This window comes from Onychomys torridus, chromosome 11 (assembly GCF_903995425.1).
Source record: "Onychomys torridus chromosome 11, mOncTor1.1, whole genome shotgun sequence".
Classification (NCBI taxonomy): domain Eukaryota; kingdom Metazoa; phylum Chordata; class Mammalia; order Rodentia; family Cricetidae; genus Onychomys; species Onychomys torridus.
In genome coordinates, this window is record NC_050453.1 from 31,282,040 (window position 1) to 31,306,775 (window position 24,736).

At 40.3% G+C, this 24,736-nt stretch overlaps 1 protein-coding gene across 1 annotated transcript in view; it reads left to right on the forward strand.

Annotated features, from left to right (window-relative positions):
* Prrx1 (paired related homeobox 1) overlaps positions 1 to 24,736 on the forward strand; it is a 63,758-nt gene that overhangs the window by 36,101 nt on the left and 2,921 nt on the right. Inside the window, exons 2-3 of the mRNA XM_036202775.1 lie at positions 13,300 to 13,475; positions 17,755 to 17,936. Of these exons, the coding sequence (XP_036058668.1) occupies positions 13,300 to 13,475; positions 17,755 to 17,936 (358 nt within the window). The remainder of the gene's footprint in view (positions 1 to 13,299; positions 13,476 to 17,754; positions 17,937 to 24,736) is intronic.

Below are 24,736 nucleotides of genomic sequence, written 5' to 3' on the forward strand. Positions count from 1 at the left end.
GATCCCCAGCATTTGAGTTACAGGCAGTTGTGAACCACCATGTGTGTGCTAGGAATCCAACCTGGGTCCTCTGGAAGAGCTCTTAACTGCTGAACCATTTCTCTAGTGCCACCACTGCTATCACATACATTTTAATTAAAAGGTAGAAACAATAAACCTCCTGAATGGCTAATTTTTCCAAAATATTACTAGGTGCTACTGTTTCTTGCAATTAATTAGTTGAATGTGACTTCACTAGGTTGTGTTTTAATTTGTTAAATTAGCCCTTTTTGGTTAAAATTGTCTTAAGTGTTCCTTTGTTATACCAGAAACATTTGGAATATGAATGAAATAACATATGTGAGGAGTTTTATGGTCTTTGGAAGAAAGGACCTACAGAAACCTTGACGTGCTAAATGCTCGGAAGTTGAGAACACAATTCCATTATGCTTTGCTGATGGAATTCTGATCTAACAGTGCTAAGAAGAGAGAGAGAGAGAGAGAGAGAGAGAGAGAGAGAGAGAGAGAGAGAGAGAGTGTGTGTGTGTGTGTGTGTGGTGGGGGGGTTGCGTGTGGATCCCTACTTGTTTTTCTGAGGTTCAAAAATCTTAAGGCTGTGGTTAGCTTTTGGCTGGAGACCATAAAAAACACATTCCAAATAGCCATTATATTCATAGGTGTAGCTGGATGCCTAAGATGTAACTGATTTATTGGCTATGGGTCACTGCAGTGATGGTCTGGGGCTGTCTACAAACGTTCCTTCTCAGCTATATTTTTCCTTTGAGGGATCTTGAGAAGCAGGATGTCCTTCAGAAAGCCAGTGACATCCATGTTACTCATGTTCTTCACCCCCACATGTGATGATCTTGGAGAAACTCACCTTCCTCTTAATCATAACTGGAACAAATTTAATGATCAACAGCTTTTCCTCAATAGGTCAGACATGTGTTGTATTCCACGAACAAAAGTTTTCTAATGTTAAGTATTAGACTTTCAAATGGAATTTGGAGAATAAACTGTTTTTCTCAGTCTTCTCTTAGAAGAGAAATCTAACTCATAGGCCTCTGTGCTGTTGTGACTGGATGCTTTATACCATTATTTCTCCAGTTCTGACCAAAATCCCCTCTTTTTCTAGAGGGACCCATAAAACTCACATAGTGGCTTAGCTCAGAACTTTGAAATATACACCTCAAATGTCTCCAAGGGTGTATATATCATTTGGGTTCTAGTAGGACTGAGAATGTCTCAATGTCAATGTATAAACACTCAGATTTTCATGGAAGGTTGTTTTTTTTTCCTTCTGTGATTGTCTTCAATGTCTCCATTACCTTCCTTTTTTTTCCATGCTTGAATTGTACAATGATTTAAGAACCCATTCATGTGGTGCTAGGTCATGCCAACCAGCACAATGTGCCAATTGGCTTCACTTGGAACCTTACATGCTCTGCCTTGCTTTATTTAAATTTCAAATGTCTGAAATATCTATTTAAATTTTCTTTTGTTTTGAAGCTAAGTCCAGCTGGCAGTGACATATGAGCCATTATCTGGGAACTCCCACCAGCAACTAATATGTCAAAGTGAGTTACCAGATATAGTTAGTACCCCACCAGGTAATGATGATAGGTCTCAGCAGCTTTAGTGGGCTATGCAGACAGCCCAAATAAGTAAATCTTTCACAGCGCAAGAGTCTGGGCCTTTCCACCACAGGCAATTGAGTCTGCCCTGAGTTCTTATATTTATAGCACTGTTGTTACTAGTTCAGTTGTGGATTTCCTGAACACACACACACACACACACACACACACACACACACACACACACACACCACATACACTGCTGAGTCCATTTTGTGTTGCTCATATGTTTGTTTACATGTTTAGTGATGACTATTTGGGCTTGGATCACCTGTTGTGGAGCTCAGTGGTTAACATCTCATACTATTCTTTCAGTGAACTCAGGTTTCCCAACACCCACTTTGGAGAGCTCACCACAGTCTGTGAATCTAGCTTCAAGGGGGACCTTCTGACACCCCTCAACTCTACAGGTACCTGCACTCAAGTGCATGTACCCACTCATATACAATACATAATTTAAAAAACCTAAATCTTTTTTAAAAGAATCCTTCCTTATCTGGGCAGTGGTGGCACACACCTTTAACTCCAACACCCAGGAGACAGAGGCAGGCAGATCTCTGTGAGTTCGAGGCCAGTCAGAAGTACAGAGAGAGTTCCAGGATAGCCAGAGATACATAGAAAGACCCTGTTTCAAAAAAAAAAAAATCAAAAAGGGGGAAAATCCTTCCTTAAAAGTAATTGGAAAATCAGAAAGTTTTAAAGTGATACCAAAGCTGAGAAATGACACAAAGATATGGAAAGGAGTATGTCTGGCGTGGGAGGCACACTGGAAACAGATGCTGAGGGAATGAGCCAGTGGTCATTGAAATGTTGTCACTGTCTTCTACTTACCGTTTTCTTTTCAATCAATAAAGGCTTTTTATTAAGGCTGTCCTCTACCCTGGCTTCTTCCTGCTGTGAGCTGGGAAAGCATGACTTCCTTCTACCAGCTTTCAGATGCTGGGGTGTGGATTTGTGGTCATGATGTGAGTCACAGGTCACTCACAGTCTCCACTCCAGGCAGACAGGATCATCTACTAACAAGAACTTTAGGATACTTCAAACCAGGGCACATGACTCAGTGCAATAAGATTATCCCACACGGAGTCTGGGAAACTTTGTCCAAATTTAACTTTCTTTTTTTTTTTCCATCTGACCTTAGCACATCACCACCCTTTCTAGTTAAAACATTCACAGATCCCTAGGGAAGAAATCGTCATATAATTAAGGTTAGGTGTGGTTGACAGGCAGTCATATTCCTGTACGATAGGGAGTGAATTAGCCAGGCTCTTGCCCAAGCTTTCTTGCCAGGGAAAGGAAACAGCAAACAGTGCCTGGAGATGAGTGGCTAAAAGAAAAACGGTCTAAAGTATGCATGTCTTTTGGAACACAGAATTAGTTGCACTGAGCCATCTTTCAAGATTCCCTTTGCCTTCATAAGACCAAACTGGTCAATAATTCCATAGGTGCTGCCATTATTGGAGTCTAACATTTATTAAAGGCTTCTAGGACTGTGACGGAACCTTCAAGGGTTCCATTTTCAACCGAGAAGAGTTATTGATCTACTGGATAATCTCTGATGCAAAGCCACTGACAGAGTACATCAAAGATCTGAATAAATGCTAACCCTGGACATTATGTCCTTTATCAAGACTACAGTAAACCTTAGTCATTCAAAAATCTATGTGCCAAGATTTTTTTTTTTTTATTTAAATAGAAACCGATGCCTGAAAGAGTTGCCAGACTCAGTAGCTAAGTGTGAACTGGCTAGGCCACGCAAGGCATTTTCACTAAGAGGTTTAATGTATTCCTTTAGTTATTCCAAGAAAAGTTCCTAAACTGTGCTGGGTACTATTGCTGGATGCCATAATGTCACACTTAGCAAGTCAGACAAAGCGCTTGCCTTCAAGACACATGTCAGCAACAAACCTAAGGCATTATAGATTGCCATAAGGGTTTGTAAGGGTTATTAAGTAGGCTAAAATGCTGGGAGTCAGGGAAACAGTGAGGAGTGGTCTACTGCTTGTTAGAGGAAGTTTCTGCAAAGAGCTGGCAGGAAGCTGAGACTTTGAGGACAGTAAAGTGCATGGATAAGAGTAGGGCCAAGGATGTTTCATTAGGCCACAAGAGACACAATAGAAGTTTTTGTTTTATTTTTTAAGACATTGGTCATCATTAGTGATACTACTAGAGTGGAGAAAACGGAACCAAAAGCAATGCTGAACCTGAGGAAGGATGGTGAACTTCCAACACAAGAGAAGAAAGCTCACGCAGGTTGTGTCTCCACCCTTAGCACTCACGTGGTATCTCAGTCCTCCTCCTTTGCCTACTGCTGGCTCTAGTGGCCATTAAGTTGAATGCACATATTTTCTCTGCGGTTACTTTTCCATTGCAATTTTACTTCTCAAATCAGCATGAAATCCCCTGAGAGCAGACTGTATGTGGTTCTTCTCTGCCTCTAGAGAGCCTGCTTTCCCAGGTGGCAACAGGAACAGTGAGAGGATGTGAGGTCATGACTGGTTTCGACTACAGTTAGAGGCAGTGATTTTAGAATAGTTGATATAAGCAGTGTATGCCATAAGGAGAATGTTCTAACTCACTGGAAGGGGGTCAAAGACAGAAGAAATGGAGGCAGTATATATTATTACTAGTTTCTTTTAGTTTAGCTAGAGGACTGGGTAACTGACTGCTAGGATTCTTCCTTGTCTAGACAATAATTGTACCTGAACTATTTCTTAAAAAATAACATTCATATCACCTTCAACCTGGCGATTAATCCCTGTGGGATTCTTTTGGCATTCAGGTATTTGTCAATCACCCAGGATTTCCCCAGGCATGCTAATTACAGCGCAGCCCTCATATAATTTATGATCCAGCCAATGATTTCCTTTAAAGAGAAAAAAAAGGAACATACTACCATCAAAAGAGCATGATGTAGTTTTCATCTAAAGCAAACCACTCTGGGACACTTTCTATCTGGCGAGGACCTCGAAATATAAAAACAATCCCATGATCCCACAGTGAGACATTGGTTGCACTGCAGGTTGATGTCACAAACTTGGCCAGTAACTCCTTGAATTAGAATCCAATCCCTCTGTTTTCCAACCCATACTTATTTCCAGAATTGCTAGTAATAATTACTAAGACACAATATGTTTTAAAGCAAAAGGCAATGGTGTGTAACTAGTTGCTCAACTGGACTCCTCTAAAAATATGTGAATTCTTTGCATCAAAGCGATTCTCATGAAGCAAATGCTTACCCCCACCCCACCACCACCTCCATCCCAGTTCGGGTGTTGTAGCTATAACACTGAATGGAATGTATTTGAAGGTCAGGTCTTGGGGAAGTGATTAGGTTCAGATGAGGTCATGAGGGTGGAGTCTTCAAGACAGAATTCAACCCTTGTTACCCCAAGAAAACACCCCCCCCCACTCTGATATTGTTAAGGAGCTGAATAGGCCCACACTCAGGCTCCGAAGCTCCCCAGTTTCCAGGCTATGAGAGAGACAGTTCTGTTCTGTAACTCACAGTCTGAGAGAGTTGATGATGGCAGCCCGAGCTGACTGAGATCGAAGCAGAGTTTACACATGAAAATATGGACACTTGCAGATGTGAGCCCTGCAAAAATAAATTCTAAGCTCTGAGCCACCATACTTTCACTTTTCTCATACTTTAAGGAGAATTTTGATTTCCTTTACTAACACACTATTTTTAAATGTCAGACTTCTTATGTTAGGCACGTTGGCATCCTCCTCTCTTCTGATTATTTTGGTATCCAAGACCAGAGTAACCACCCAGAAGGACCTAATCTCCTCTTCAGACTGCCTTGTTTACTGGCAGATACTAAGATGCCCTTGCCTCTGTTTTATTGTGATGGACAGCTAGCTCTCTGTTCCCTAGGGCTTCTCGGCTAGACATCTTGTCTGAGCATTTTGGGAAATACCAAAAGATTTTTAAAAAGAAAAAGAAAGAAACCACCAAGGAAGGCAAAATTCTGGCTTTTTATAAATCTAAATCTAAATAAAAACATGCAAGGCAGTCTAAGTCACACTCTATTGTAAGAGCTCAAATACCTTTTAACTATTACTTGTTTTTTAATTCAAGGAGAAGGGCCCTCTCTGTTTCACTGGTTCTGTCCTTCCAAGGGCTTCCATTAACTGTGGACTTCTTGCTCACGGCAGTCTGATCCCAGGAGTGTTCTGCTTAAGCCTGTTTTTTGTTTTGTTTTGGTTTGGTTTCTTTTGTTTTTAACCAGCTTTTAAAGTAACATTTTAAAATGTAACAAATAAAAGAATTATGTTAAAAACTGACCTGGAGCACACTGATCCACGTGATATTGCCAGTTCCTACCGGCAATGCCATTGGTGACTGATGTCAAGCCTTTTATAAAGTGGAAACAGTCTATGCAAAGGAAGGGTGTCTGTCCAGCAGCAGCACATACCTCACCCCAGCTGTCTGTGGAGGGAGCAGTCACCTTAGGGGATCACACACTTGGAATACCTAGAGTTTAGAAAGCTTCTAAAATCCGATTCAGAGTTTATTCTTTTCCTAGAATTTTGTCTTCTGTGGTGGTTTCTTTCTTTCATTTTTAAAAATCTTTTGGTATTTCCCAAAATGTACCGACATAAAAAAGAAAGAAAAAACAAAGAAGAGGAAGAAAGAAAACTCACTGAATAAATATTGAGTAATGTGACTTTTAGTTTTTAGACATGTGGCAACCAAATTAGTTAATACAAAGCAAATGAGCTGGGAATAATTGCATTTTCATAGCTTGGATTTAGCCTTTGGCCTTCTTTTTCCTGTGTTTTCGAAAATACTAATTTCTGGTGAGGTTGCCTACAAAAGTTATGAATTCCTTACCTATTTGAGTGCTGGCATCTGCTTGATATTTGAATATTTATTTTCCAAAGCAAACTTTAGAAAGAAAAATGGGCTCCGTAAAAAGCCAGTAATTAGCTAACAGCCAGAGTGTCCCCCAGTGGAGTGTCTGGGACAAACTGGGGATTTCCTTAGGCTTTGCTGGGCCTACCACCCTGTCTTTCTTCCTACTGATTTTTACAGCTTTTATGAATGAGTCTTGTTAGCTTCCAGCTACACACTCACCCAACGTGATCAAACCATGGTCACCATGTTTAAAGTGTCTTGTGACTTCCCTGGTGGCTATTCTGTGAGTGGATGGCTCACTACCCAGGGGGATCAGAAGGCAAACAGATCAGCACAACGGCTGGACTAGTTCATTTCCAAGGAGAAATCACACCTATAATGGCAGCCACACAACCACTTACACATATTTCCCCTCTGCCCCACTGGCTGCCCAGGATGCATTCGTGAAGGCCTCCGGCAACCTTGAGAACTGAGTCTTCCTCTCTTCTGGTTGCTTTAAAAACAGGCTCAGGGAAGTAAAGCACAAAGTCCAAGGTCACCGAGAATAATGAGTAGGACTGCAGGAAACCAGTGATCTGGGTTTCTAAGCTGGGATGCTTCCTGCTCTGTTCTACTGTATCCCCTCCATTACAGTTAGGTGGACCTGATTGAGGACTCAGAAACTGAGGGTACTATACACACCTAACCCCAGATCTTTATGTCTCTATCAAAGAGAAGGTACTCTATCCAATAACTCAATAGCTAGAATGTATTATTATTATTATTGTTGTTGTTATTATGAGACGATAAAATATTTAAAGCAATACCAACCTCAGTAAGGTACCTTATAGTTTTTAATGCCTTCTGTTTCCAAGGAAGGTTGGCTGTAATGAGAAAGCTACAATTTGAGATCATATACAGAGCCACAGGCTCACCTTTTTAGTCAGAACCACTCAAAATAAAATTCTAAATGATTAAATGTGTGTGTGCCTGTGCCTGTGCCTGTGCCTGTGCCTGTGCCTGTGAGTGTAGGTGCCCATGGACATGTAGAAGCCAGAAGAGGGCATCAGACTCCCTGGAGCTCAAGTTACGGGTGGTTATGATGTGGGGGCTGCAACTCTGGCCCTGTGCAAGAAGAGTATGTGCTGTTAACTACAGAGCCATCTCTCCAGGCCCCTTTCATGTCTTTAGAACATTCTTTTTTTTTTCTTGAAAGAATAATCACATTTTATGTGTTTTAATATTATTTTTGCAAGACTTAGACTGGTGCCTAACTAAAAACAAACTAAATCCATGCCAACTTGACAGTAAAAGAAAAAGTACGCCTGTCTAATTTCACCATATGGCGTGGGCCTGGCAGCTCTAAGGTAATCATTTACCTATAATGACTGAATAGTGGCATATTTGTCAGAGACCTCGTCTCTCTGTGCCATGGATGAGAATCAGTGGTAAAGGACCATGATGTTAAGAAAGGGTAGGCATGCTACTAAACCTGGCTTTGGTCATTGTGATAGTGAAGCTCCATATGCTTTGCAACCGTGTCTCCAGTTAAGTGGTATCTGAGCCACTTAACAGGGCACATGTTAGAAGCACGCTGCTGTCCTGATTTCAGTTAAAGCTAAGTGTACCCAAGGAAACGAGGACGGACACCACAGCTGTATTTCACCGCTTCTCACAGGCCTGGCTATCAAAGCAAAACAGCTTTTAGTGGCTTTTGCAATTATACTTCCTCTCAATTTTCTAAAGGTTCCAGGGCCTGAACCACACAAATCCCATTAAAGTAAGTAGCTGTTGTGCAATATAAATTGCTTTGAAAACATTCTTCGATGCCCATAAAGTGATCAGCGGTCTGCATTTCAGATCCGCTTGCCTGCCATGATTTCAACCCAGAGACAGACGACAAGCTTTGATGTGGTGGTTGGTTTCTGCTACTGAAGTTGGCATTTTATCTTCTTGCATCAGATTACTTCCCAAATTGATGTGACTCAGGCACAGGGAACACATTTTTTTTTTTTTAAACTGTGATTTTCTTCCTAAAATATATTTTTACTATACCTTTAAATTACATTGGGCTGACCATTGATCTTGGACCTCAGAGGTTTCTCCCACTGGACACAGCACAGCAGACATTCAGAGATTGCGTGGGGGATGCAAGGCCTTATCGAGTAGGGATTGCCACGGCTGCCTGGTCCTGATACTTGAAAGGATCGTTTTCTGCTTTCTGCACCCTACCTCCAGGGCAATGCCAGCCATCTCATGCAGAATTCCAAGGAAACTTTATGATACAGCCAGGGTGAGCATCATTGTTTTTTTCAAGCCATGTGTGGATACACAATTTCTCCTGCAAGGGGTTCTGACCCCTTTTCCTTGTGAAGTGTTTCATCTCTGACCCACTGAAAACATCATCTTCCAGCATTTCTGTCTTGTATGTGTTCCCAATTATTTAAATCACTCAATCATCTCAAAGCTGCTTTTCACATAGGAGGTGAAAATGAAGGGCTGAGCCTCACATTTACAAAGGAACAAGACCCCAAGGCTTTTCCTCTGTCTAGATCTTAAGAAGACACACTATAAAAGATTTATTTTTCCTTCTGTATTTAAAATTATCCAGAAACAAAGACATCCCTGACCTAATTAGTTGTTTTTCACTGTTAACACGAATCATCACAATTCAGGAATCACCAAGTCCTTTAGACACCAGGGTTCTAATTCTCTGGGCCCTGCTTCTGCATAGTAGTGTAGGTCTAACTCTTCCAACCTTTGTTGTCAGCTCATCTGGGCTTCCTGTATCTCTTCCACAGTAATGATTGAATGCACAATAGCAAGAATATATGCACCTGGAAAGAACTGGACCATAATTTTTACATAGTATTTGATAAAATACTAACATATGCATGGGGATTTGGAAAGGGATAGGTCAATATGGAATGAAATTATTGGGCAAGAATTAACACAGGTGAAATGTGAGATGTTTTTCTTATGACACATCAACTTTAATGTGTCCCTTAAAATGAAAGAGAAGTGTACCCATATGTTTCCTGGGGGAAAAGATGGAAGATGGAGTATTCTTTTGCATGAAAATAACCAGAGATACTGAAGAAGGCATCTGAATAAGAAAGCACAGAATACCCAAAGCAAACAGCCTACTCAAATGAACACGGCTTCATTTTTAATGGGCATTCCAGCAAGAATAGTATATGACACATTGATTCTTGTTCACAGACCCTCCTTATCATATCTTTATAACAGCTAGCATGATAAAACGTTTCCCATGAATAATTTCCCCAGGTAGCAGCCTGTTTGCCTTGTGGACGCTTTCTTGTTTGTCTATGGCACAGCATGAATATTGCCATTTGCATGTTAAGAATGGAGTAAAATTAGCTGTCTTGGCCTCCAGCTTTGTCTAGAAATCTCAGAATTTCATTATTATTTTGGGCAAATCACTCTGTTCTTCTAGGTCCCTACCTCATCTGCAAAATGAGAGGAATGGATTAGGTAATTTTGTGTGTGTTTTATTTGGTGCAAGCATTTTATCATTCATCATCCCTTGGATTTAAATGATTTTAATGAAAACGTATTCACAATTCATGGTTATTATATGTGCTAAGGTCTTAATCCCTTCAGGATGCTAAAGAATAATGCCCATCCCATCATCCATTTGGATATTAATGTCTATGGACCACAACTTTTGAAATTCCCCTTCACTGTGGCTGTCCTCCACAAAATGATGACCCTCCCACTCTGATAAACACCCACTGCTTTCCTTCCTTATGTTCAACCAGAGCCCCAGTCTGATGAGTGTATGTATCACACGTTTTTCAAGAGCCCTGAATTTGTAAACCTTGGCAGAGTTTACTTACCCTCTCCTGCTGTGGAAGACTCCATACCTGGGCCTGTTGCTCAGTGGTAGGGAAACGTCTCAGACTATGAGTAGTGAGCAAAGACAGATGAACCAAAGGACTGCCACGCATGCTGTCTCTGTTGCCTACTCATTGTCTCTTCCCATTTGCCTTGGGCTTTGAAGGACATTGGCCAGAGCCAAACTCCTGGGACCCTTGTTATTTGCATGTCTTTCCTCACCTTCAACATGATCTGAACCGATGTTTTCATTTCTTAAAAACAACAAGAACCTTCACTGGGAAGCTCTTGCTGGAATCACTTGAGATCATTATAGCTATTTATCCCCTGTCATAAACTGTAATCCTCTATTTCCTTTACTCCCACGTCAGGGGAGTTGGTGGTTTTTACAGTGGACAGTCAGTAGAATTTCAATGAAGAGTGGGAGATTTCAAAGAACTACCGAGTGATTATGTGGCAGGTTGTGGCACCAAGAACAAGTTGTAAAATATTCTTGACCTTGATCAGAGCTTGGCAGTACAAGGAGAAACAGGATCACAAAACAGAACAAAGGATTTGGAGCTTGTGATTACACAGGAGAAAGAATTTTCTTGAGTGAAGAAAAATCAGAGTATTCACTTAATCTGGGGCTTTCTTTATATGAGAAAGAATATTAACTTGTGGTCTGATTGGTCTCAAATTTAGGAGAGTATAGAAGCTAAGGACTTTTTGCAGGTTCATGTTTAATGGAAACATGAAATTTCATGATAAGGTACTGGTCTCAAAGTCCCTGAAGACTCAGAGATATCCAAAGAGCTAGGCATATTGAACTGTGAATAAGAGATCTGGGGGTGGGGAGGGGAGACAATAAGAATAATACAAATGTTTTCAAACAGTTGAACAGGAAGGAGACTGTACATGCAAGAGAGGTGCTAAAAGACTTTAGGTCTTACATGTCTGAATTACAGTGTTGATGTTAAATGTCAATTAACTTTCCTAATAGGTAAACAGTGTCAATCATGTTAGCTGAATGTTCTAGGCCCATCCCATCATCCATTTGGATATTAATGTCTATGGACCACAACTTTTGAAATTCCCCTTCACTGTGGCTGTCCTCCACAGAATGATGACCCTCCCACTCTGATAAACACCCACTGCTTTCCTCCCTTATGTTCAACCAGAGCCCCAGTCTGATGAGTGTATGTATCACACGTTTTTCAAGAGCCCTGAATTTGTAAACCTTGCCAGAGTTAGAAAATATTATTCAAATAATGAATCATCAAAACGTGGCTGCTTTGAGAGTTTCAGTGGAGTTTGATGGAAGCTCCATCAAGGTGCCATAAGTATCAAAAACAAAGAGGATTAATGGAGCTCATGTATCAGTCAGAGCACAGTGGCCAACAGTCTCTTTCTTAGAGAAATTGGGTAGGGTCTTATACAATTTTCTCCTATAGAACCATTTCTGAGGACAAGAGAAGTTTCATGTTTCTCATGGAAAAAAACTTCAGCTAGTGCTTATTGTATCTGGGCCTTTAATTACCAAGGACAATATATAGTGTCTATTCTAAGTCCTGAAGGAGCTGGAGGGAGAAGGAGTCTCAGGGTATGAAGATAGTAGTCTCGGCCATCAGGCACCTAGAGATCTGCCCTGCAGGAGTCCTGTGTCTAACCTGTACTTTGAACCCAAACATAAATATAGAACAGGCTCTAATTTGTTTGTTTGTGGTAACAAGAATATTACAGCTGAGGTGGATGTTGATGAGACATCTTAATTCTTGCTAGCAGCTTTGTTGACAGTGCTGTGTGTGTGTGTTTAGTCACAGAAAACCAAGATTAGATGTGCTAGAAACAAAGAGCTGAAAGATCCTCTTTGTTGAGGATGGAGAAAATATAGAACTTCTCTTCCCATCATCTTTATTCCGTGTAATGTTTTGGGGGCCAAGCCTCTCTGTTGAGAAGCTAATGGACAGCATGTGCCATGAAGGAATGCATCAGAGATGAGCCATACAGACTCTGGGAAGTTCAAGTGTCTGGACAATGGGTTGATGGTGATGTTAGCACAGTTGATCAACCACTTGGTTTCCACAATCAATAATTCTTGTCCTGGGACTGGGTAGATGTTCAGGATAGGCTCATGTTACTCTCTAATGGGGGCATGATGCTCGTTGAATGATTAGCAAACAAAGATGGCTTTGGGATAATTTATAGCAAACCCTAGACAGACCCCAGCAGGTAAAAATTCAATGATGTAATTTTCCAAAGGTTCCTCCAATCCTCAGGACCCTACTACTCAATATAGAGTGCAACATTTCACTATTTCAGGAAATAGCTCCCCATTCTTGTGTTTTCTTAGGGTGAGTCCCAAGCTAATGGTTGCTTGGGTTCCTGGTATTGTTCCTGACATTAACCTTGATCTAAGCTGAAGCGTGCTTGGGCAATATCATGGAGTTTTTAGTGAATATTGTTTTCAGTCACTGCTTCAAAGAGAAAGCATGTTAAAATGGAAATCCTTCTGGTTGGTTTTGAACAGTTTCTTTTCTGTAAATGTGAACGTGTGACCTTGGGTCTGTGCTTTGGAGAGGAGCCAGGAGGGGCCTGGTATAATTGGTAATGAAACTGTATGAATGAACATCATATTGTGTAAGGGAGTACGATAAAACGTGATCTACTTTTATTTTTCCATCTCTAGTGAAATATAAAGAATAGAGACAAGCATGAGATTTTTTTCTTTAGCCCTCTTTTATGAAACAGACTTCAAAAAGCATGGAAGTAATATTCTTCAGGCAACCATCTCAGGTCAAATCTTACATATAGATGCAATAATAAGGCACCAGAACTGAGGAGGATTCTTGGCCTTTGCCAGGATTTGTATAAGAAAACTAACGTTTGACGTTAGTACTTTGCTAGGGATCTGAGTAATCTCCCATTATAGAGAATGATAAATCTAGGCCACCTGGGACCTCTGGAGTGATATTAATTCCTTATCCCCAATCAATTTCATTCCAGATGATCAGTTGAACTCAGAGGAGAAGAAGAAGAGAAAGCAACGGAGAAACAGAACAACCTTCAACAGCAGCCAGCTGCAGGCCCTTGAGCGTGTCTTCGAGCGAACACATTACCCGGATGCTTTTGTGCGAGAAGATCTTGCTCGTCGGGTGAACCTCACTGAGGCCAGAGTGCAGGTAACTCATACTTTGGGTGGCAGGTACCAAGTGTCCCCTCCACAGCAACCCATCTCTGAAGACTGATTATGAATATAAGTTGTAGGTTTGGAATTGGAGCTGGTACTGAGAAGGGCTGTGAATATGAATTATGACAACAGACTTCATACCTTTACTGTATTTCTTTGGATTGAATGGTATTTTTTAAAAAATCAAATAGAATGCCTTTAGGAAGGGAGGAATATGCCGTAGGGAGGGCTAGCTCCTTCCCATTGCTGTAAACCTTACGCTTTGGTGTTCTATTACACCATCCACTTGAGCGCTTGCCTCTGCACCCCTAACTTTCAACTTGAGCTCTAGAGTGGTCGTACCTAAGCTATTAACTCTCCCTCACCTGAGCTTTCTTCTCTAGCACCTTGTTCTGAGTATTCATGTCTGTGAATGGTGATAAAGATTGGAGAGGATCATGAGGAATTAAGTTAAGAGCACACTCAAAGTAAAGAACTTCTTATAGTCTCCAATGTCTCTATGAAATAAAGCAAGTCAAAGGAAGGTAGCATAATGGTGACTCCTCCAGTTGGAAGAGGAGTGTGAGAAGATTTTCTGCATGGGGAGACAGGCACTCCACCTCAAAGTTCTCACCATGAGACAAGAAAGAATTGCAGTGCAACGATGCAAGGAAAGACATCTAGGCCCTTTCTGTGGCCTCGAGGAAAACTGAGACAGAATATTAAGGATACACCTCTGTGTTGGCTGTTAGGACTCATACGACAACACTATGGTCCTGTTTTCTCCATCCTATCATACTCACAGAGCTGACATTAACCTCAGTGTACACCACCCCAGGCTGCTTTCTGCACACTGCTCTGAATTTCCTCTGCTTTCCTAATCTTCTACATCTCATATTTCCCCAACATCAGCCTGCAGTGAAATGAACAACTTTATATGAGTAAAACACACACACACACACACACACACACACACACACACACACACACACAAGCATGCACATGCATGAACACACAAAGCACACACACAAAACATGCTCTTCTCTTTGTTTTGGCATTCTTTTTTTTACTGTTTTTTGTTTGTTTTGACCTTTGTTTTGTGTTTATTTGTTTATTTGAGAGAGAGACAGAAACAGAGACAGAGACCGAGAGACAGAGAGGGAAAGAGACAAAGAGACAGAGAAACAGAGACCAGGAGGTTGGCTAGGTAAGGAGGTAGAGAGGCCCTGAGAGGAGTTGGAGAATGGGAAAGAATCTGGTCAAAATATGTTGTATGTAAAAAATAAATAAATTAATAAATAAATAAATAAATAAATAATTGATTAAACTAGTAGACTCTAGTGTCTTAGAGCACCATTTTGCAATAGTGCTTCAAATTTGAAAACGGAAACTTTGATAGTGCAAAGGTGAGAATTATTTTAAAAATGCAGAAGGGTAACTTTTGAGTTGGGAGATTATCTTGTTCAATTACAACAGTTGAGTGTTGTACACATACATGCATATATACCCCCCCCAACACACACACACACACACACACACACACACACACACACACACACATACATACAAGGTGGGAGAGACAGGAAAATGCCATCTAGTATCATCTGGGTGTCTACCATCCAACTCTTTTTCCTTTCTTTTTCCACCACACTACAAACCAATGCCTTCCATTGCTGTGAACATTTCCTAGGCGAGCGGCACAGAATTGTTCCCCTGTAACTTTACTATTTCTCCATAAGGTCCCAGGCTTTCCTAGATCAAAATAATCCCCTAACTCTGGGACTCCATATTAAGGGCATTCATCATAACATGACAGGTACTGTATCGAGCTATCTCGATGTGATGCAGGTACTGTATCCAGTTATCTCTAGTGAGGGTCACTTCCCCTCACTGGGTGATGGAGTCCTCTTGTGTGGGATAAGTTTTATTCAGCTTTTTGAAATTCATTTCCCCCTTTTCCTCAAATGCCTATTGAGCAACTGCGGACTTTTTAACCTGATTTGATTTGTTGGTGATAAATAAGACACTAACCCTCTTCTTAAGGATGACACAGTCTGGAACAGAGAGAAAAGACAATTAAACTATCAAATGATGCCATCATTGAGATGATCCCCACAGTAAAGAAATCTGCAAGAATTATTGATAGAGTAGAAGAAACAATGATCCACTCTGCCCAAGGAAAAGGGACTATGCCCTTATTAACTGTACATTGTGAACCAACTCATAACTATTTGTAATCATGTCAGTCATTTTTAATCAACTATGAGACAAAGTAACAAACAAATTAGCAGTTCAATGATAATTCCTTAGTAGAGAATAGCTGGTATTTCTATCCAATTCTCTTAGACCTTGAAGTCTTTGCCTTTCACTACAACACTTCATGGAGGAAATGATGTTACAATAAAATCTTGGGTTTGATACTTGGACAGAGGGAAAGAATACTGTCAGTAGAGGAAATGTCTGATGTAACTGTGTAGGTAGACAGTCACCTACTGCATTTGGGAGTCCTCTGGTAGCCCTGAGCTTAAGACACAGTAGAAAATAATGTGGCTTTATGATAAACAGAGAGCTAATTCTTGAATAGTGTTTTCTCTGTGTTAAGAAATTTTCATTTTATTCTCCAGTAGGAGGGCACTAGATGGTATCGAGCAAGGCACCAATTATATTTACATTTAAAGTACTAATTGTATCAGCAATGTGTTGACCACATTACAAATGAAAGATCTGAGGACTGAGAAGATAGGGAGGAGATGTTTAATCTCACCTTTGCTGATTTCCATTCAGGTCCTGCATGCTACACAATTCCATGGTGGTGGGAGGCAATAGTAACATGGTATTTTAGGCAAATGTCGTCCCCTCGAGTTATTTCTTCCCATGTACTGACATACTTTCTATGATTTGACTAAAATATTTGCTTCGCATTATTTCAGATATACTTACACATCTGCCTTTAGTAAATTTTGAGCTGCTTGAAACAGTCCTCTTCATCTCTTTCTTCCCAGCATTTAATACAAGGCCTGGGCTCCAATGAGCACTCCACAAAGAGTTCTTGAATGAATATAAATGAGTGGCTAAAATTCTATTGCAGTATAGGAGAATTGTATGGTCATGGGTTAGACAGCCTTAGGTTAAAAAAAAAAATCAGTTACTATTTGCATATATTGTAATCTCACTGGACATGTTCCTCAACTTTAAAGTAGAAATGATAAAACCCAATATGCAGACTTGTCATGCTAAGTAGAAACAGTGCGTGTAAGTCACTAGTCCTGGGAGCGGCTTAATAAGTAATGAGTTTATCATTAGCTATTACAGATGCTGTCAGGGCCACCCACATTCCTTGAGATGTGCAAATCAATGTCCTCCAATTGAATTCTCAGGGATAGAGCCCGTTTTTTTTTTTTTTTTTTTTTTTGTTGTTGTTTGTTTGTTTGTTTTCTGCTGAGAGTTTCTTTATAAAACATAAATAGGTTTCCATGTGTTTCCACATTAGAAGTGCTAGACACTTATAGGCAGGAGTCAGTGTACAGATACATCTCTGAGGGGAGAGGGACACCCCGGAACACCTGCCCTCCATTAGTCTTGGTCTTTTGAGTCACCATTTGATTGAGCCCCATAAGGGTTGCTAATGTGTTGGGTACTCTTTAGTGGTTCTTTCTCTTCTATTGCAGCCTTACTCTCTGATGGTTTTTCCTGCACCTCTTCATATGAATCATTTTTTCCTTAATCCTTGCCAGAAGGTGTGGGGGAGATAAAGCTTGCCAGAAGGTGTGGGGGAGATAAAGGGTTGTCTTTAAATAACGAACACAATAAAAGCAGATGAAAAAAATCTGCTTTGAAGAATTTTTAAAATGCCCTTAGAAAAACCATTGTATCTATTGCCAACATCTAATGAAATCCTCCTTTTATTGATTATAATTACAGCAGGGTATATAACCTACATTTCCATGTCTCATCTATTATTCATAGATACCACCTCTTGGTTCTTAATTACTAGAAGTATTTCCATGTTTTTTGGTGAAGGGGATTAATATGGGGCTTTATACATGCTAAGCTCTACCACTGAAGTGTTCCACGGACATTCCATGGACATAGAGGTTTAACTCTGAATCACGTAGCTCCTGGGGGAAGGATTACACTGCAATATTTCTATTGTTTGAGGAAGGGTTCCAGATCCATCCCGTATCTTTCTTGGGATGGCATTGTGTAGTAAAATCAGCCAAAATTTGTAACCTACTTTTCTTTGTTTTTCCTCTCCTTCTTTATGTCTTTCTTCCCTCCCAATAATATTCCAGGTGTGGTTTCAGAACCGAAGAGCCAAGTTCCGCCGGAATGAGAGAGCCATGCTGGCCAATAAAAACGCTTCCCTCCTCAAGTCCTACTCAGGAGATGTGACTGCTGTGGAGCAGCCCATAGTACCTCGCCCTGCTCCTAGACCCACCGATTATCTCTCCTGGGGGACAGCCTCTCCGTACAGGTGAATGACTGGCCCACTGTCCCTTGCTCCACTTCATATGCTTCTCAGCCATCCCACACTCTCAAGGCTGCTTTGGCAGCTGGTTGACATTCCTTACTGAGTTAACCTCTTCAGAGACATTCAACTTGCTGACATCCCCACATTTTTACAGGAGATTGTTAGTTGCCCCAGGAGCAGGGTTTGGGGCAGAAGAGAGAGGGGCAACCATCAGCAACCTCCTCTTGGACTCAGGAATTCTTGCCAAGGTTGCAAAACTGGGAAAGAATATGAAAGACCAGATCCTTTGTAAACCGTATCCAATGCCCCTCTTGGAACCATTCTAAAACAAAACTATCCTGTTTAGGACACATTTGCTGTGTTATGGTCAAGGAGAGAATCAATGTGTAATGCTCCAATTGTAGGACTAAAGGCACTCTTCACAATAAAACTGATTTTGAATTAAAAGGAAAGGAAGGAAGGAGGGAAGGAGGGAGGCATGGAGAGAAGGAGGGGAGGAAAATTCAGCAACAGAAAAGCTCAATCACTTTCATGGCCCTAGTTCTCTAGTAATGGGTAAGGCTTTCTTAAGACCCCAAATGCCTTCCTATTCTATCTATAATTCTTATATATTCCAACGTTTATCCCACTCTCTTTTTTCCCCTCCTCTTTCTCTGCGGTATGCTTCTTTTTCTCTCACTCTGTGTGGTATGCTTTGAATAAGAAAAAAAGAATACACTGAACTTTTATATTAAAAAAGGAATTGTTTGAAGCAGAAAATAACAGAGGACCATTTCAGTCTCTATTTGGAGACTTTTACCCTCTATCCAGGGTGCTGTTCAGAAAGCATAGGTTGATGCAATCACATCTAGGATTCCTGTACTTAGCATATGATCAGGCTTGTGTGCCCTTCTTTAAACCTGGGAGACACCACCAGGTCAAGGCTGTATATTCTGTCTGGCTGATTTCTATGGAAGAACTACGCACATGTTCATTTTTCTATTAAATGACATCTGTTTATTTTTTATTCTTAAAGCTAATTCTTGACCTAACGAGGGTTTAAAACTGGTTACAGGAGATTGGGCCCAGCTAAAGATGTGAAATGCACATTTGGGAAACACGAGAACTTTGTCACAATTGGTAGGTGTCATTAAATCTCAAAGCCACACCTAAATGGTCTTTCTGGTCCAAATAATTTCTTCAGAGAAATACCATAAGAGGAGCATTTGGGAGTTTTGGGTACATTCCTTGTGAAATTAGCCTGAAGTAGCTCTGATCTCAATGATAGATATCCCATGTCTAGAAGAATGAGAGGGACCTATTCCTGCTCTGTGTCTTAATCACCCCCATCCTGGCTGACTTTGAAAGATCAGTCATGTCTTTGTTTCCTACTTAAAATTTAGATGCTTCTCCCATGGAACTTACTAAGAACACATTTTGGAGACTGTTATGGAATAGCATATTCTTTAATATTTTAAATAAGTTGAAGGCCTCTTCTCCCTACAACTACTGACAGTCTACAGATTCAGCCAGCAGCCTGGGATATGGGTACAGTTCAGGGTCGGCTTCATTAAGATCTCTGGTTTGAATTGGTTGTAACCAGGAAGTATTGCTCCTTTTTCTGCTTATGTCTTCACTGGGATTTTTTTTTATACCCTGCCCCCAGCTATTCACAATCCACATGGCTGCCATGTGGTCTCTATCCATGGAGCCAAACACAGCATACTACACAAATGGAGATGAAATCTCTCCTGAACTAGCACTGAATTAGGCCACCTGAACCAAAGATAGACAAGCCCCAGTGTCTGCATCCAACAGAAAACTAGTAACATGACGATTCATGTGTGCCTTTTGGAAAACACTCTATTTTAGTTGAAAAATAATAGAAATTCTAGATATATTTCCAAAATCCACCCATAACTTTAACATCTTGACATAACTAGTTAGTTCATTTTATGACTAGAGTTCAATATTTTATTTAGGAATAATCTTAGTGTACATATTTTTGTATCATGCTTTTTTTCACTTAAGACTGTATAACCTAGTTCCCTTTACTTATTTCATGGTATGCATTTATTTCTCTTACAAACAGTGTTTATAAAAAACTAAGTGAAGTGATACCGAAGCTGATTGTTCATATATTGTATGAAGAATAAATTAATATCCAGGATACATAGAAAAACAAAGGTTTAAGGCAACAGTTTAATGAATGATATGTTTCTTTGACCTAATGTTGACTGAAGTGTTTATAATTTGGTTAATTTCTGTTACTTGGGGATTTTTTTGACTATGTTTAGAATCAAATATATTACGATTTTACATTTCACACCTTGCTAGGAAACATAATTGTTGTTAAGGAAATATGAAAGAAAAACAAACGATGAAAAGCAAAGGAAATGATAGCTGTTGTTGTTGTTGGTACCATTATGTCAAGCTAGTTGCCTCACATGTGATACTCATTAAAAGGTATTTCTCTTGGTTAACCTTTTAGACCACTCCTGTGTGATAGCTCTGTCCTTGCCCTGGTTCAAAACAAGAGGAAACTCAACACTTCCCCAGGTTGAAATCTTCAGGAAGCAGAGTTAGAACAGTACTTCTGGGTCCCGTTTCTGTCCAACACATAGGGTTGCATGGCTAGCAATTCTATTCAAATTTCACAGTGCATTGTATTGGGAGTACTAAAAAGTATAAGATCAGAAAACTTTCTAAATGCTTCTTGGTTCAAGCATTCTTTCTTGATCAGCAAAGCATGTCTGCAGCTGGGGTCTCTATCCTGGGTGTGGGCATCCCAGTGGGATGGCCTATGTGGTTTGATCATGGAACCCCAGGACAGTGAGTAGACACTTTTGTCGGAGAGAATGGTTTTCTGACTTCAGTAACTCATCTCTGGGAGAATAAGAAACCAAGTCATAAAATCAGGTATCTGCCTATGGTCAGATCATAGGCTGGGAAGTAGCCAACACCCCCTCCTGTTTTTGCTGGATATCTTTGCTATTGAGTGTAAAGATCATATAACATATCATCTGGACTGGGAAGGTTTTAGAATACTAATAATTATATTAGGACAAAGAGTATAATCCAGGATTGTCCCTGGCAAGCAAGGACATTTGGCTCCCTCTAATTATAGCTCAGTATGACCTCACCCATTCTCTTGAGGACACTAGATGATGATGTCAGACAGTGAACCAAGGTACCAGAGGGAGCAAAGGATTTCCTAACATGGACACCACTTTCCTAGTAGAGGTTGTTATTTATTTACCTATAGCTAATTAAAGCAAGTTTGTCTTTGGGACATAAACACACTTCTTAGCAGAAAATTACTTTCTTTAATCAAATTTTGAGAATGCAAATGCACACAAACACTAAAATTATCAAGACTCACTAACTTTACAGTGTTATGCCTCTTGGGGAGCAAAAATCAACCAAATCCTATACTCTTCTTTGAGATGAAGTAGCCAAGAAACCCTTCCCCAGACACCTTTTTTCCTCTGAGAGGTAGCTCGTGAATGGCTTATCTCTGTAGTACTGGTCTGGAGTGCCATTTACAGAGGGAGGGCTGGACTCGAAACTAGTGGCAAGGGAAAGAACAGCTGGGTCCTCTTTCATAGTGCCCCTCCCCTCAGTTGGTCTTGGTCATGGTGCTGCTGACATCTGCTCAACACATTTGGCTCATTTCTCCCTTTCACACTTTCAAAAATAGATCTTCGTCCCTCCCAAGATGTTGTTTACACGAGGGGCTTCATAACGGATTCTAACGGAAGACACTGAACAGGTAACTTGTCAGATGGGGATGAGGGTGGCTTCTTGGGGTAGGGCTTAAGGGGGAATTAGTTTTCGTTTTTTGAAGAAACTGGGGGCTGATGTCTTAGATATATAAGCAGCAGAGTTTCCCCAAGTGGGAAATTAGAACTCATATCTGTAAGAAAGCATGCCTTCGAAGGAAGTTGACAGTCTAGGGCAGCTTCCCTCAAACATGGTTATGTGCTGGGATCATCGGGCTGTGCCTATGAAGACTCTGATCCATTCAGTCTAGAGGGAGGCTGGGCTTCTGATCTCTGTTGTTCCACCCTGAAGTAATTCCCATGATGATCATATTTGACAGACTTTGACTAGGGAGCCTTTAGACACCCAGAGTATGAACCAGGGGTCAGAATTTATTGTCTTGCTTCTGTTGCTCCTCAGAATAATATCATAGTTGATTTATTATGTAACTTTATATTGAAAAATTGAGCTAGACATAATTTCCCTATTGTATGTCTCACAAGGGAGTCGAGAATCTAGGGATAAACAATATGGCATGCTCAATACTGAAAAGGGGAAACACAAAAGATCATATGGCAGTAGAAAGATGTTTCTAGAAAGAGGAGGTGAACATTACAAAGGGATCACAGAACAGGCAATGGAAACAAACGTCTTACTAATGAAATGCAGTCCCATGTGTCCACTTAGAAAAAAACCAAGTATATGTTTTAAAACTCAACTTCCAAATTTCAAGCAGAAGTAAGAAATGATGATTTAACTTACATAGGCGCACCGCCAGAGGATTTGTGGGATCTTACTTTAGAAGTACATTTCCCTAGGAAAACTGAAATTTACTTTTCTTAGATGAAATAAGCATACCTCCATTGTTCTCATGTTGGCAAAAGAACAAGCCATCCAACCTCTGTATTTCAGGGTTCAGAATACTACAAACTAGAACCTGTGAAAGACAAGCTACAGTGGATGGGAACTTGGATACTAAGGACCATTCACATAGTCCTTAGGCTGTCATAATCATCTTTAGGGTAACATTTTGAGCAGTTTGTCATCCTGTATTCAAAAAAGCTGACCAGAAAATAGCACTTAAGATTGAGTCAAGTATCAACGTTTCTCCTCAATGGTTTTGTGATTTAGAGGATCGACACTAAGGGTGATTAGAAGTCAAACAGTTTAGGATATTTGCTATACTCCCTTGGTATTGGCAATTATCTTCACTCAGTTTTCCTTAAAAACCACCTTTCAGATCAAGTAGAGTTGGTCTCCAGAGGAAACAATTATCTAACCGTTAGTGGGGTTAGGGTGCTGCTAGGTTGCATCTGCTTGGAATTTCCAAATAAGGAAGTGGAAAACCTCATGCTTCTCAAAATATGTCAGCTCTGAGAAGTCCCACTGCAGACTTGATGAGTCAGCAGATGGAAGACAAGCATCTCTTTCTCATCCCTAATGTCTCCATGTACTTTATTTGGCAATACAGTTTCTTGGTTACAGATTCAAAGAGCTTTGTTAAAAATTCATCAGAAATGGTACATTAGCTAACATTTTAAACCCCAGTCCCAGGACTCTCAGCTCCTATGTGCTCCCTGCTTACATGAGTAAGAGATTCTTACCCAGTGGGAGACTTAGTACTTGGATGTCTGTCAGTTGACCGGGCTCTTGGTGGTTGTCCTGTGATTAACTGATACACATAACCGAGTTTCTGTCTTTTTTTTTTTTTTTAATTCCAAGAAGTTTCATTCTGTGTAGGAACAAGTGGTAATTTTACGTGGGCTAGATGACCCATTATTTGGTGGGAAGGTATTTAACGGCTCTCTCTCTTTTCCTAAAGCAGAGTTTTAGAGGTTTCCATGACATAGAAAACAGGTGGTCATGAATAGTCTCTTAGATTGGCAGCCATTCAAGGCTCTGCTGCATCTGTTGTTACTTATGCAAGCAAATCTTCCACCTGCCAATGCTATGTTTAAAGCAGGACTAAGCAACTCCTGGGGCATCAGTAGTTAATTCTCTCTTTTCTGGCTGATAATGTTTGTTGTAGGTATGTCAAAAAGCTGCTCATTGCTTGCCTATATTGCACATTTAGCTTAAGCTGTAAAAATAGACCCATGTCAAACACCCAGAGGAAAATGTATAAAATATGACTGAAATTCTGATTTGTGGGATTATGTGGTGTCTGTTCTTCATAGTCTCATATTCAGCTAACAAATGCTACAATACTGTTTGTTCAATCTTTGAAAATCAGTGACTTTCTTAAGCATTTATTAAGTGAAACTGGTATCACTTACCAAACTTCCCAAGGGAGTGCAAATGTCAACTTCTTTCTTAACTTCTGGCTCTGTAATTTGAGGGATTTCATATAAGATTGCCACAGAATCTCTGCTGGATGTCGCTTTCACATTGCAGAACCACAGAGTGCGAAAAGACCTGTTCTCTGCTGTGCTACTACAGGCTGCCACTTGATGCCCTGCTGAATATTCAATCTCCTATGCAAGATACTATCCTAATTCTTATTCATTTGATTTTGAGTGAGAAAGTAGATGGATTCATATTACTTACTGTCAACCTACCTTAGAGAGAACCTCAATGTGTCTAAGAGATGTGTTACCGTAGAAAGTATTCCAGCTAGAACTTCAGATGAGATAGATAGCAGACAATGAAATAATTGTAGCCAAAACAATGTGCTATAGCAGAATGGATACCAACACTATAGTAGACAGAAAAATAGTAACAACAACTTCAGAAAATTAATACATGCTCCCCAAAGTTCCAAATCCCTTCTTCCAGCGAGGAAATAGAATACTTTCAGTTATCAAAGAAAAGGTGAATTTCTATGAAGTAGGAACTAGTTGCCCAAAATCTCAAAGGATGGAGAACAACTCTCTTAGAAACATGGGCAAAGTATCTAAAAGCAAAATCATTCCATAACAATCTATAATTCACATTGATCATTTTTAGCCTTGTATATTCAGAAGTCACTTAGTTCTCTTCCCAGTATTTAACAAATAACACAGATACCCTGTAATGTCAATTTCTGCTCCATGTGTTTAAAATGCCAATAACTATAGACTGTC